Source organism: Gavialis gangeticus, unplaced genomic scaffold, assembly GCF_001723915.1.
Source record: "Gavialis gangeticus isolate Ggan-Ray unplaced genomic scaffold, GavGan_comp1, whole genome shotgun sequence".
In the NCBI taxonomy this organism is placed as follows: domain Eukaryota; kingdom Metazoa; phylum Chordata; order Crocodylia; family Gavialidae; genus Gavialis; species Gavialis gangeticus.
In genome coordinates, this window is record NW_017729016.1 from 16,903,678 (window position 1) to 16,917,663 (window position 13,986).

General features: G+C 44.3%; 1 protein-coding gene across 5 annotated transcripts in view; it reads right to left on the reverse strand.

Moving 5' to 3' along the window:
* The window catches only part of MAD1L1 (MAD1 mitotic arrest deficient like 1), a 582,466-nt gene that overhangs the window by 229,373 nt on the left and 339,107 nt on the right, over positions 1–13,986 (reverse strand). For all 5 annotated transcript variants that reach the window (XM_019512951.1, XM_019512948.1, XM_019512950.1 and 2 more), the window contains one exon: positions 10,539–10,629. In XM_019512951.1, coding sequence (XP_019368496.1) covers positions 10,539–10,629 — 91 coding nt within the window. The remainder of the gene's footprint in view (positions 1–10,538; positions 10,630–13,986) is intronic.

Consider the following 13,986-nt stretch of genomic DNA (forward strand, 5'->3'; position numbering starts at 1 on the left):
TCCTGTATCAGCAGCAAAAAAAAAAAAGTGATCAAACCAAAACCCAACAGAAAAAGTAGCTAAGACAAGAACTGGAAGGAATGGTGATTTCTTCTGAATTATATGGTCAAAAATACATAAGTAATATGGTCATCAAACTAAGGCTGAACTGATATCAAAGCAACTGAAAACTAAATGCTACATTTAGACAGGATTGTGGCTTCTTCTGGAAGCTGTGTTTTTTCATTGAAACCAAGGAAAAAATACAATTAAATAAACCTTCCTAAATGTTATTTTCCCTAAGGTTTCAAATGACATTATTTTGTCTTTGTGGCATGACACCAGAAATTCAAAACAGCAAAGGAATAATAAAAAATGCGAAAAGAATAACTGAAAACTAATTCTTAACTTCAGATGCTAGATAGCAATGCCAGAAAACTAGAAAGGAACAGTCACTCTTGTAATCTTTACATCATTTTATAAAACTTTACTTTTTCTTAATTATGCTGCACAGGAGATCAGAGATCCTTGAAAGTAAAGTCTCTCTTCAGCCTAAGTGAAGTCATTTATTAAAACTTGGCTTTTACCTGAGAGCACAACTACAGGATATGAGTAGAGCTACCTTTTGTACTCAATATTTGCTAAAATTGTATTATTTAATACACATAGTTAAGTAATGGGGGACATTTAAAAAAATCTACATATATTTATTTTCTGAATATAAATCTATTCAAATACTTCAATTATTGAAAATATTTAGTTCATTTCTTCTTGCATCCTTTTTCTCCTCCTTGTACAAATGCTCTAGTGAAATGACCTCCCCCTAACTCTGGCTTCTGATGGAACCAAATGCTCTGGCGCATGCAGTAATTGCTGGATTTAGTGGATTGCTGATCCTTGCTGTGTGCAAAGGCAAAGAGTTATTTTAAACCTGACCATGTGATCATGCATTAGAAAGTAAATACCAGCCCTCCTCATACTGTGCTACTCCTCCAGGAGTGTTCTTGCTTTCATGCCCTGCAGGCTCTGTTCATGTGAAAGATGCTAGCAACCCTTCTTGGCATGCCATACAATGGCTTCCTCTTTCAGTCCATGCTGCCTCTTCACTTGCACTAGCCTGAGGACCTTTTCTTTGTGCTGGCACTACCCATTCACATGTACTTGCACAGAGATCTACTCTTGCCCTTCCCTGCCTTTCACATAAACTAGTGCAGGATGGTCACTTCTTTCTGACACTGCTATCTCTTCAGGTGGGTGCATTAAGTGCAGTGACCTTTTCATGTCTGTGAGCTGCTCGAAAAACCGCTGATGCTCTCCAAGATACTGGAAGAATGTTAATAAATTTATTATGTATTTTTGTTATGTTAAATGTATTACGTGAATGTTAATCAGGGTCTGAATAAATTCCAGAAAGGTGCTGCATGAAGTAAACAAGTTGGTGTTGGCTTTGGCAGTGCAATGGGGAACTTCCGGGATTTAATATTCAGTGTGCGTAATTCTAAAAAAAGGCAGCGTGTGTTGTTAAAATTTCACTGCGCAATTGTGCATCCCTGTGCATTTCTAGTCCCTGATGTTAACAAACATTAGCAAGTCTGGAGTGGGAGTCCTTGATTTATTAGACATCTGGTTCGTACATCATGTTCCAAGGGGCCCATATGAGGCTACAGGCTTCTCTTTCAACCTCAGATTGGCAGGTTTGAGCCTAATAATTGAACTCTGCTTATCTTGAAGCAAATCAGCACCATCCCAACTGTCTTTTGGCCTTCAAATACTTCCTTATCCCAAAGCAAGTTTACACTCCCCTTCAATTCTGAGCCCTGCTGCATTGAGATCTCACGTGCAGACATTTTTGCCAGATCCTCCAAATAATCTGATCTCTCAGGTAGCCAAAGGCTTGGAGCTATCATAAGCGTATAATAAATTATACCCCTCTACCCCATCCTCTTGCACCCTGGGGATGAAGTTCTAGATCTGCCCCCAGTGCTATCATACATGTGCGTGAGTCCAGGGCCTCTTTTCTTTGTGGGCTGCAGGGGGGATCCACTGGCAGCTCTCCCTCCCTTCAGGCCATGGAATCCACTTCAGAAGAGCTCTAGCTTGTCTTTGGCAGACCACCACACCACTGTGTTTTATGTATACATAGCAAAATGAAGCTAACAACAACAGTTAAGAAGCCAGGATGGGTGATAGCATGTCCCAGGGACCTGGGAGAGCTTGGATTCTGGTTAATCACATGTGTTAAAGCCTGTGCTGATGCATCTTCTATACTGTTGTTATGCACACTAGCTAGATTAAGCCAACACAGGCCTGCTAGCATGCGCTACTACCACAACGTAATCTTGCTATGCAGCTGTAATCAGTGGGTTCTGCAAGAGAAATAAGGCTCACTGCAAAATTAGAAGTGAGCCCTTTGCCCTAAAGCATGTGATACAAACTCACATGCCTCTTAGCACAATCGTACTGCTAGAGAGACTGTAAGTAGCACTCAGGCCACAAGGAGACTGTTTATACAGGGTTAGGGTAGCATCAAACACCTGAAAATACACTTTCAAGGAGGCTGTGAATTGAAAATGCAAATCTCCAGATGCCTGTGACACAACTAACTGCTTACATCAAATATTTCATGGCAAAGAGCATATGCCTGAGGAAACAGACAGATAAACCACATAAGCCACTTAGCATTTTGAGCACGTTATTTTGTCTCAGACACAGTTTAGCTTGAACCAAGGGTGGTGTTAATGGGCACTACCAATTTCATAGATTCATAGACATCAGGGCTGGAAGGGACCCCAGAAGATCATCAAGTCCAGCTCCCTGCCCCACGGGCAGGATCGCAGCAAGATAAACATCCAAATGTCTCTTAAAGGAGTCCATAATAGGTGCTTGCACCACCTCTGGCGGCAGTCTGGTCCAGTCTGGGGCCCGGACAGTAACGAACTTCATCCTTATGTTCAGCCTGAAATGGTCTTGGAGGAGTTTGTGACCGTTGGACCTCGTCATCCCTTGGGGCGCTCTGGTGAAGAGGCGTTCCCCCAGGTCCTGATGCACACCCCTTATATACTTATAGGCTGCCACCAGGTCCCTCCAGGCTGAAGAGTCCCATAGCTCTCAGCCTCTCATCATAAGGCTTGTTCTCCTGCCCTCTGATCATGCACGTGGCTCCCCTCTGGACTCTCTCAAGTTTCTCCACATCCTTTTTAAATTGTGGGACCCAGAATTGGATACAGTACTCCAGCTGCGGCCTCACCAAGGCCGAGTACAGCTGGAGGATGACATCCTGGGATTTGCTTACAGAGCACCTGTGGATGCAAACCAGAGTTTTGCTCGCTTTACCAACTGCAACATCACATTGGTGACTCATATTCATTTTGTGGTTTCAATGGAACTGAGAGACCATTTGCATTAGGACATGACCTAGTGCAGGAGGTTATACTCCAAAGGGACTTTTGTCTGTACGTGGCAAGTGAGAAGTCTGCCGTGTCCAGCAAAGGTTCTGGGAGGCAACACAGTGGACTGGAGCATCAGGGGCCATCTCCACAGGGTGTAATTGGATGCAGTTTACTGGATGTCAGTAGGACTAAACTGGTCATACACCATTCTGGTAGCACCAGTCTTGAGTATGAGTTGTACCTGCATTTTTCTGCTTAATTGTTTTTATTTTTACTCTGCCCCTATTCCACCTTGTAATTAAATCCTCATGGACCACACACATAAGCAGCTGTGCCAGCAAGACACCTTAGCCAAAATGCCATCCTATTTGGGATCTCAAGGGAAGATCCTTGCAGCCTGCACCAGTCACTCCTGCATCCAAGAAGTCCTGGTCTGAGAGGGGAAATGGAGACTGGAACCACAGCCCAATGGAGGCCTCCACTGGGGTCACACTGTGCAATGGAGACTCACAAGGAGTGGAAGCAAGTAAGAAGGAACAAAGGGGAAAGAAAGACGGTTAATAAAAGAAATGGCATCAAGGAAGGCTAAGAAATGGGACTCAGGATTATTTAATAGGTCAATTAGGAGACCTTGAAAGGTTGCCACTGTCCCTTTGAGTTTTATAACTGTGTAAATGATTAATTCATCATTCTTCACTGGTCACATAATGAACAGTTAGACTGTTAAGTGACCTCAACTTTGCCTCAGGCTCTTAACTCCAAGCTAGTTGCTGCCTGGCTGGTGAAGACCTAACTACATGAGTCATTAATGCTTAAAGAGGAGAAATGTTCCCCTGATGCTTGCATCCCCTAGGGAAGGGACAGGGGACTCCATGCTTTGGTTTAGTGGCAAGTACCAACCTTCCAGCTGCCAGAAGTACAGGGAAGCCAGGCAGGCACAGAAGTGCAGGGCAGCTGGGGAACAGAAAGGTAGAAATGGGAAAAAGACAACTCTGGGGCAGAATGGATCCCAGATTGTGAGCACTGGTCTTCTGGGGAGGAAAGGCCAAGGACAGTGAACTAGAGTCCTCTCCTGCCCCCCTCCTTCACCTGATTTTATTTGCAGAGCATGAGAGCCCCACCGTCCCTGCAGAGGATTTAAGCCAGGGAGAAAATTCTGTTACAAAACTAATGAGGGCGTGCTCACGCACCACCAGGCAGATAGGCTTTGATTAGCCCAGGATGCAAAGGCATGTTGTTAGAAGGTGTTAGCTAACGCATGCTAATTAACATGCTCTGGAAGCATGAAGCAGATGAGGCACTTTCTATTCTCTCATAGGCAAAGATGCTCCATTTAAAGCCTGAAAGGAGCCAGGGATTTTAACTTAGCACATGTTTAATTGTTTATACAGCGATGCACTGGACTGCCTGCGCACACTTCTTCCCCAGCTGGAAGCAGTGTAGCCATGTTTATGTGGTACTCCAGGCAGATTCTCAGCAGTGCTCATTCCCCCTCCTTCAGTGCCGCATGAATGTGAGGACACAGCTCCCCACCGAGTAAGTGATGAGGCATGGGTGAGTGTGCCACTGCCTGCAATGGTGAGTCTGTGTGCAGATGTGTCCTGAAGAACATGACTGATTGCATGTGCTACCGAACAGCTAAGAATGACCTAGTATAATCTTTGCCGAGGAGAAGCTAACTAGTTATTATAGAATAGTCTATTCCAGCACAGTTCTCTGCACAAGCACTGCACTTCAAAATTAAAAGTGCTCTTACTCTGGAACAAATGGCTTTCATTCCCGGAGAGAGCAGCCAAGCAAGGAGTGATCCCAGGCAGTTTCTCCCATGGAGACGAGACCCAAATCCTGCTCTGGATGAAGCTTTAGAGGCTCCAACTTACTGAGTGATGTCGCCCCCTTGAAGCCCTTCTGACTGTCCACCCTCACTACTGAGAAGCACATCAAATGGCAGTCCCCCTCCTGGCCAAAGATGGTTGTCAGAACACCGCTTTCTCTTAACCCCGGATAATTATCATCCTCAATTACATTACCAGCTATTAGCGGCTATTACAATTTTATCATTGCATATTTGGCTCTATTATGCCACATATTAGTAGGGAACCTAAACAAATACAATTACTTCTTACCCCTACTACTGGGGGACTGTCAGACAGGATGACTGTCTGCTCTGCAATCATTCTCCTCACAGCTTCTTGGCAAACTTAGAATCAGAGACAGTCAGAAGTACTGCAGACCAGCCTACACACCTCTTCTGTTTTCTCTGAGAAATGCACTCAGGTTTCCTTGACTGTCAGCCTCCATTTCTATTTCAACTGTATTTGATTCCTCGCACTCCAAAACAAAAGGGGGGGGGTGGAAATCACCCAGTACAGCTTGCTTTACACACAGATGCATGCACCCAGAGGAATCAATTTCAGACTGGTTACAGGACTAGACAATTTTCAGAGCCTGGAAATTTATGAGCAAAAAAGACAGGGAGATGTTGTTCTTTCTCTTTACAGATCCACTTCTCTGAGCTGTAACTGGAGTTTTGTTTTTCTCACCAACCAGCTGTGAACTAATTACAAGAAGTTCTAACTAGTCAAGCTCCCTCTCCAAGCATATGGATCCAATTAAGTCAAACTGCAGCTGATTTTAATCAATCTTCCTTGAAGCAGCCAAACTTGAAGAATCTCTTCTCCTTCAACTCCAAGAGCTGAGGAGAGCAGGAAAGGCAGGAGAGTGGTATTTGCATAAGGAACACTTCACATCCGCTTGGTCGCCTGTAAACACAAGGCTCCTCACAGTAATAAATGCTAATTGAGCGCTCTTCAGAAGTCTTTCCTCCTACTTTATCCGAAAAGCACTGATTTGATCATTTGCTTTTGTTCCTGGCTTCGAGCTGCATCCACCCCGACGAACCGGGGGAAGGATAACTCGGAGCGTTTCAGGCAATTCATCAAGAAAGCCACTGGGGTGCCATCAACAGCCTGCCCACGAGAAGAAAAGGACAGTCGGGGCAGCAAGCCTGCCTCCCCTGCCAGCAGGAGTCACTACAGAGAAAACGGCTACTGCTGGTGTGGAAACCGTCAAACCCGTCTGTGACCGACTGCCCCTGCTGCTTCCACAGATGGACTAATGTCCACTGCCACATTCGTATGCTGTCAGTTGGATGGGTCTTGGGCAACAGGAGGTGGCCATGGAGGGGCTATCATCTCCCTACATCCCCAACATCTCGTGTGTTTTTGTAATCTGAGGTTTTTACTAGCCGTAAAGATCTGAGCAGTGAGCAATAACCATGCTACAGTCTTTATAGGCGTGAAAGAAAATCAATACAGCCTGCAGCTAGGTGTCAGGAGCCAAGGGGGTGTTGGAAGAGGAGGGGTATTGAGGTGGATGGAGCCTCCAGCCATAATTCAAGCTGTCCCCATGCAAGCCGAGAATACGAAGAGATGTCAGATGTTATATACACTGCTGCAGATAGTCATCAATATCTCTGTGTCTTTACTTGCTAATATCAGACTCGGGGGGTAAAATCACATGCTTACTAATGCAAAAGCAGTTTTTGAAGTACACACCTGTCCAGAAAGTGAGGGTCACATAGTTCACAATATGCCCTGACCATTTAAAAAAAAAAAACCTGAAGTTGTCAACAAAGTCAAACCTTGATGGGTCTTAACTCAGAAATTTGGAGAAGTCCCCTACAGTCTGAGTTGCCTGCAGAGAGTTTATGAACTGGTCTGAATTACACCCTGTCTCGCACACATTCCCCATGCCTTACGCTGCCATAATGGCAAGCTCTGTACCTCTCCATAATGCCTTTTATGTGCTGCAGTCCAATCTTTCACTCCAACTACAGTTTAGCTCATTATACTTAAAGGAAGATTAAGATCCGCCACAGATTTGTCTTCTTACTCTGTCATCGTTTCCCTACCTCTTTCACTCCTGTATTGGCTTTGATCTTTACTTTTCGTCAAGTCTGTGATTTCGACTGGGACATTCAACTCAGTAACATATATATTTTTAAAAAGAGTTATTTGCGACCTCACTATTTTCTCTGCTTTCTCTCTCTTCTTTCAAAGAAGAAGGAAAGTGATTTTAATCCTTCCTTTCCTCAGTACCTCACCCCTGGAATACATAATAGACCAACCTGGGAACGTTCCAGTGACTCCATTCAAGTGCAGAATGACCTTTTCCCAACATATTCTCCGAGAACAACGTGATTGAAGAGATGAATTGCTAAGTGACTCATATTAAATGGGGTTCATCAGTACAGAACCAAATCTACAGTAGCACCTGGAGTCAATAGAAGTGTTTATAGGAAATGTAATTTAAGCTCTGGCTTGGCTAGGGACTTAGCAGTCAAGGGACAAATGCAAAAATCTCCATTATTAGGGCTGTATTTTCCTCTCAGAGGAGTTCTGAAAACTTGACCACGCAGCTGGGTGGGCAGGGATAAATATTCACATCATCTCAGGATTCATGCTGCAGAGCCCCTAAAATAAGCAGCTCCTGTAGAGGAAATCTCAAGTGCCAAGGAATTAACTTAGAGTTTTCTCCATTTCTCCTCATCTGCTTTCTGCTACGGGGGAAGCAGACATCCATATTTCTAAGATATGAACAAAGTGTGTCTCTTGTACTGCTGTTCAGAGACACCTTTGTTTGCTTTAGCACCCAGGAGCCTCAGGTCCATCCTACTATTCTGGCTCGATACAGCCTATTGACTTGATCTGGTCTCAGGGTCCTCCTTCTTCCAGATGTTCCATCTGTGGCACTCACCCCCTGCCCCCGCAACATCTCTTCTCTTCAGACCACTTACTTTCCAGGAACTCCTTCTCCACTACAAACTGTCCATTTGCAATGAGTGCCTTGGGGACTTCCTTTGGCTTCCCATTCTGAATACCTTCTCTTCCCCTCTGAGACTCGCACTCTTTATCATCCTAGGGTAGGTGGAGCTGGAACAACTAAATACGCAGGTTCCTGAAGGGACTTCCATCTATACTTAACCTGAGGTCACTTCTGAGTCCCAGTTTTTCTATTATTTCCATTTATTGTGCAGTGTCCACCAACTGAATCATACCAAACAACAGCTCTTCTGATCTAGAACCAAGATTCTGGTTAACACAATCCCACCTTCCAACTCCCCTCCAAGGGGCAAGTCTAGTTTCTCCTTTCTGGAAAGGGGGGTCCTGGCTGGTCCTTTCTTCCTCACACCTTTTCCATCACTGAATCATTCCTTTTACTTTTTAGACCCCTCAGAAAGCCCTAATACACACTACCCCATTCATCAAGTTCTGTGGCTCTGGGAAGTGCCACTGCTACAAGTCACTGCAATACAGGCCAGTAGCTTCCGAGAGAAGTTCTATCTATCTGTTTGAATTTGAGCCTAGGTCTGTTGCCTGCAAAGAGTAGAACTGTCACTGTGTTCCCACAACCCTGGTTACCCGAGATGCAAGTGGTTACACTGCAACATAAAGACTGCTGTGTTGATATCCTGCTCCCAAGTCTTGCATTTTCTATCATATTTACTCTAAGGCTGCTACCAAAATGACCACACACACAAAATCACATAAGGAATGGAACAATTAGCAAAAACATAAGGAAGGCTTGGAGCCTTCCTGCTGCAGGAGACACCTTAAAAGTCTGGTGTTCATAGCCATCAGGGGCTATAGCTGATGCTAGTCATAAACAGCATAGGTTTTTTCACAAGTTGGAGAATTAACTGTGCTCAGGACTGTGCCGGCCTAGTGCAGTGAGCCAGCAGTCATTTGGAGACAACAGCAACAGATTAAATACGACTTAAATGAGTTGTAACCTGCTCTGGAACCAAAGCTGCTGTTGTGTACATTGGAGACCCGAGCATCCGAACACAAAACCCAATGCTTTCATCTCCTCCTGATGACTGAAACCCAATTAAAGGAGAGCCGGGTGACAGGTTTTGTGCTAAACGTGGCTCAGCAGAGGCGCTCAGCAGCTCTCGGCTCCCTGCTTTATCAAAGCTGTCACTTCCTCCGTCTCCAGGAATTGGTAATAAAAAAAGAGATTTGATTTCCCTCTAATAGGTGTCAAGATAAAATCAATGGTCTGTCTGAAATCTGGGTAATTTCAAAACTGCGGGTTTTCTACCATGAAGTAATTTACACAAAAAAGGAAGGGGGGGGGGGGTGGAGAAAGAAAAGGAAAGAAAGAAAAAGAGAAAGAAAAATTAAAAGAATGCAATGCAACAATGCTGAGAGAACAGCAGGGAGAGATAACACCGCTCAGAGCAGGATGGGCTTTGATTAAAAACAGACCAGCTCAGGTTCTTGTTCACTCCAGCTTCTTTCAAGCCGGAAATGCTTAAAAAGCCTTTAACAACTCTCCTCTCTCCAGCCCCCTTCTTACACAGAGCAAGAGTGTCAGAGAAGTGAGAGCAAACAGTGGGATTGGTGCCCTCCGCTGCTGTGCACTCCCCCTGCACTCCATCGGGGAGAGTGGGATTTCACTGCCCTATCCAAAATGAAAAGCTGAAGCTCTTGCTTGTGCGACAGAGAAGTGTCTGCCTCAGTAATAAGGTAATGACGAGGACAGCCTGCAGTACCATGGTGCAATCAAGCCTCCAGCTCTTTTACCATTCAAAGTGTCTGGTTTCATGCCTTCCTCCTCCTTGTCCCTTGAATATGCCACCATGCTTTCCAACCCCACCACCATATCCTGATTTGGATCATTCCTACCAGACCAGGTCAAACTTGTGAGCTTTGCTTTCCATTAGTGGTGACAATGGTGGAAGCTGTGGTGTAACTACAGCTCAGTCACTGTTACCAACCTGCTGTAATGTTAGCAAAGACAGGAGCCCTGTGAACACTGCAGCTTCTGCTGCCAGTACAGCTGCAGCAAGGGTGTTATGGGGGTAGAGTCTGCCTAGACATGTAAGGGTTGGGAGGCTCCTAACCAGGAACACTGGAAAAAGCTTCAGATCTTATGTGACTAGACAGATGCTCAAACAGCCATGTTGCAAGCTGGTACACAGATAAAGTACATGGGGTTGGCTTAGCATGGGCTTCCAACAAGATCTTTTGCCCATACTGCAGTGGAAGGATATGTCCAGTCACAGGCATATCTGACAGTCTGTCAGCACATCTGGCAAGCCTGGACAATGCCAAGCTCTCTAAGCTTGACCACTGTCTCCCTGAACATGGTCCTGTCCCTTACCTGAAGCGTTAGCTTCTCCAATTTCATTTCTAAACACTTATTCTCCTCTTCCAGTCTGCCTCGCTCAGCTTCCAGCTCTTCGATCTTCAGCCTGTAAAGAGGGAGGGGGAAAAAATAATAAGACATTGCAACCCCCAGTGTGCTGTCCCTGGTATAGTCCTGCCACTACAAAGAGCACAATGAGGGTGGATCGATGAACCAAGTCATACACCATTTACAAAATAGTCTTCCTGTTGTGAACACCACACTCATTGAGTGCACAAAGCCATGCTATTGCACCATTAACAATGCAACGTTAAGACATAAATAGTTAGGAAATTCAACGCTTACAGCTCCTATGGCAACAGCATGACCTTGGCCATGTCACATACATGTACAAACTCCTACTGCTCTTTGCTTTTGTATAACTTTTCCATTTGTATTTTTAGAAAGATATTATGACAATAGACAGCAACCTTGTACTTTGCATTTCTTGCACTTACCACACAACAAACATGGACCCATGTGAGGTTCTGGATCTAGCTTTCTAGATATTTTTGCTTTTTTATGATTTTTTTTTTTTTGAGAGAGACAGAAAATAGTTAATTATTCTATTTAATAATATTTATTCACATCAGTGAAAATTAGATTTTGATTATCAATGTACCTATTAGGTATATTTCACTGCTGGAAAAAGAGTGAATGATATTTCCATGTCCATTACACAGAAACCATTAACAGCTTAAGTGCTTAATTCTTCCACAAAAGGTTGTGATATGGCAAATCTTCATGTGCACATCACCCTAAAGTCAGGCCTTCTGCCACATCTATAAAGGAAAAATGCCTGCAAAACTTCTCCAGAGAATCTGGCAGCTTCTAACCATCTTTACTTGAAATCACTGTGTTGCACCACCATAGGTTTTGAGTTATTTTAGTTGGTGTTTAAAGTATTTGTCCGGGTGCCCCCTGCTGGTCATTCTCAGAAAGTATAGCAGGCTTGAGAGTCGTTTTCAGCCATAGGAATAGTTAGTTACAAGCTGCGGACGACTAGCTACTGAAATTGTCCAAGCAGATAAGGAGAGCATTTGATCAGTTCAGAAAGACGCATATAAAGAGTGCAGATATTAAGAGGCAGAGGTGGGCTATTAAAGAAGCACAAGAAAGAGGAGGGTGGGAAAACTGGAAACTCAAAATGCATTTTGTGCTTTTAACTGTGAGTTCTGAATGGTTTGCAAAACATGCCAGGGGAACACAGACCTTTTTTCCAAGGAAATATAAAACAAGGAAACAGAAAACAGCAGCTATTAAAAGGTCAGGATCAGAAGCACAGGATTCCCAGACATCCCCCATGCTCAACATAGTGTATTTTGGCTCAAGTCCTCTCTGAAATCTACCTTTACCACCCATCCTCTCCAAGCAGGTGGCGTTTCTGCCCTCTGCATTGTGTTTTTCAGCTAAGCCCTTCTGCCACCTTCTACTATCCAACAGAGGAACCTCAGGAAAGAGCAGGCTTTCAGAATGGATCAAGCTGTAACTGGATTAGTTTGAAGACATTATATTTATGTAGTTCTCATTCTGTATTTTTAAGATTTAATAACTTGTTCCTACCCTTAATTTCTTGCCTGGAGAGGGCTGGTGCTTGATATAATTGTGATGTTTTGTCAGGGTAGAGACTGTGTGTTCAGAATATCTATGTTGCAGCCAGTGACGTTTTGCAGCACAGTCCAAGCGTTGCTCCCAGCCCTGGTCCTTGAGTGAGATTTCCTACCTGCTCTCTTATGAAAAGTTCAGCTACTTGAATTTTTCAGTCATTTAATTTTCACTCTGCCTCCTTCTGCAGAGAGAGCTGTGCTCTTGGGTATCGCACCACCCAACAGTACCTGCTCCAATGCAGCGGGGAACCAAGGTGCAACCTCATTCCCACCCTCGGTTGGTACTGCTCCTTCCCACCTGGTGAACTGCTTTCCCCCCCAGTGCTAGCTGGGGCCATCATTGCGCTCTTAGTGCCAGAGGGATTTCTAGAGACTCACTAATGCTTTAGCTATTTACAGAACACTCTTCTCCTGGCCTGTTTTTCACACAGTAAAGTGCCCTGGATCTCTGCTGTGGGGATGTTAAGACCCATTAACAAACTCTCTAGGTCTTCCCCAAACAGTCCATGAGAGCACTTCCCAGTGGCAGAGAGAGAGGCAGGGGAGAGCTTATCTATGCACAAGCACAGCAAAGCAATTGTGGTTAGTAGTTAAGTTACAACAAGCAAATGATGAGATGGTACTTGGCCAGCACCAGAATTTTTCCTGTAAGCTCAGTTACTGGGCCAAGACGGTGATGTATTTAGTTTTCCCAGTATGCATATGGACAATGGTCATCTGCGGGGAACCTTGTGTCCCACGTGACCAGATGCAAACAATAAGATATAGTGGTACCCATTTTACACCCAAGTCTGAAGTCTCAATATTTTACATAGCAATTGCACCTCCTTGGTGGATAGTCTCTATAGGTGCTTTAGGGTAGAGAGAACAATTCAAGGCAGAATCATATGATGAACAAGAGAAAGTAAATGAAAGAGGGGCCAGGGCAAAGTACAGTCACCTGTCAATTCAATGTCTAGCTTAGAATGAAGACTGGCGTCTGTTTTAAAAGCAGTTTTCCATGCAAGAAAGAAGAAATATCAGTTGCTCTGTAAAATACTGATGCTATAAAACACTGAACTTTCCTGTTGCAGGAAAAATCATTGGGATTCACTTCTGAAAATCTACCAATTCGCTCTTTGAAGAGAGGTTTGAAAACACGAAAACATTTAAACTCTTGACAAGATTGCTTCAAATCTCAAAAAGGATTTTCCTGCAGCACATACAGCAGAATTAAATAACCCAGAAAAGGAGGCAGTACAATCACAGCGCTGTTTCAAGCTGCCTTCCCAGGCCCTGGGGAGACATTTGGTTAGCCCAAGATCACAGAGGACTTGCACCTACTCTGACCTGTGTATCTGTTGCCAATAGGCTGTCCTCACAAGTGTCTCCAGTGCTGTCTAGATGGGAGCATCGAGGTGCTGCTCACCCAGAGAGAGCACAGGTGTAAGGCCCAACGTAGAAGGGACCAAAATAATGGAAAAAACCCTACATGCCCAAGAAAAACATTTGCCCTTCTAAGCAAATATAATTTGCCCAATAAATACTCAGTAACGTCATCATCAGAGCATCTATGGAAAATGTTAAGGACAGCTAGATAACTCCTCCCTTTAGAAATTCTCTGAGTCCAGTTCATTCCAGGAGAATTAAAAGATGGCCCTATTCTTCTCCCCTATTGCCCTGATTTATACTTCTAAAACACTTGCAAATACTGTGGGTACCGTTGCTTAGGGCATCTCTCACAGCATGCCCCATCTGTGAAGAGGGCCCTGCCATGTGGAGAAGCTATCACAGAAGAGGAAACTATCGAATGGAGCAGAAAATGTATGTGTTGGGAA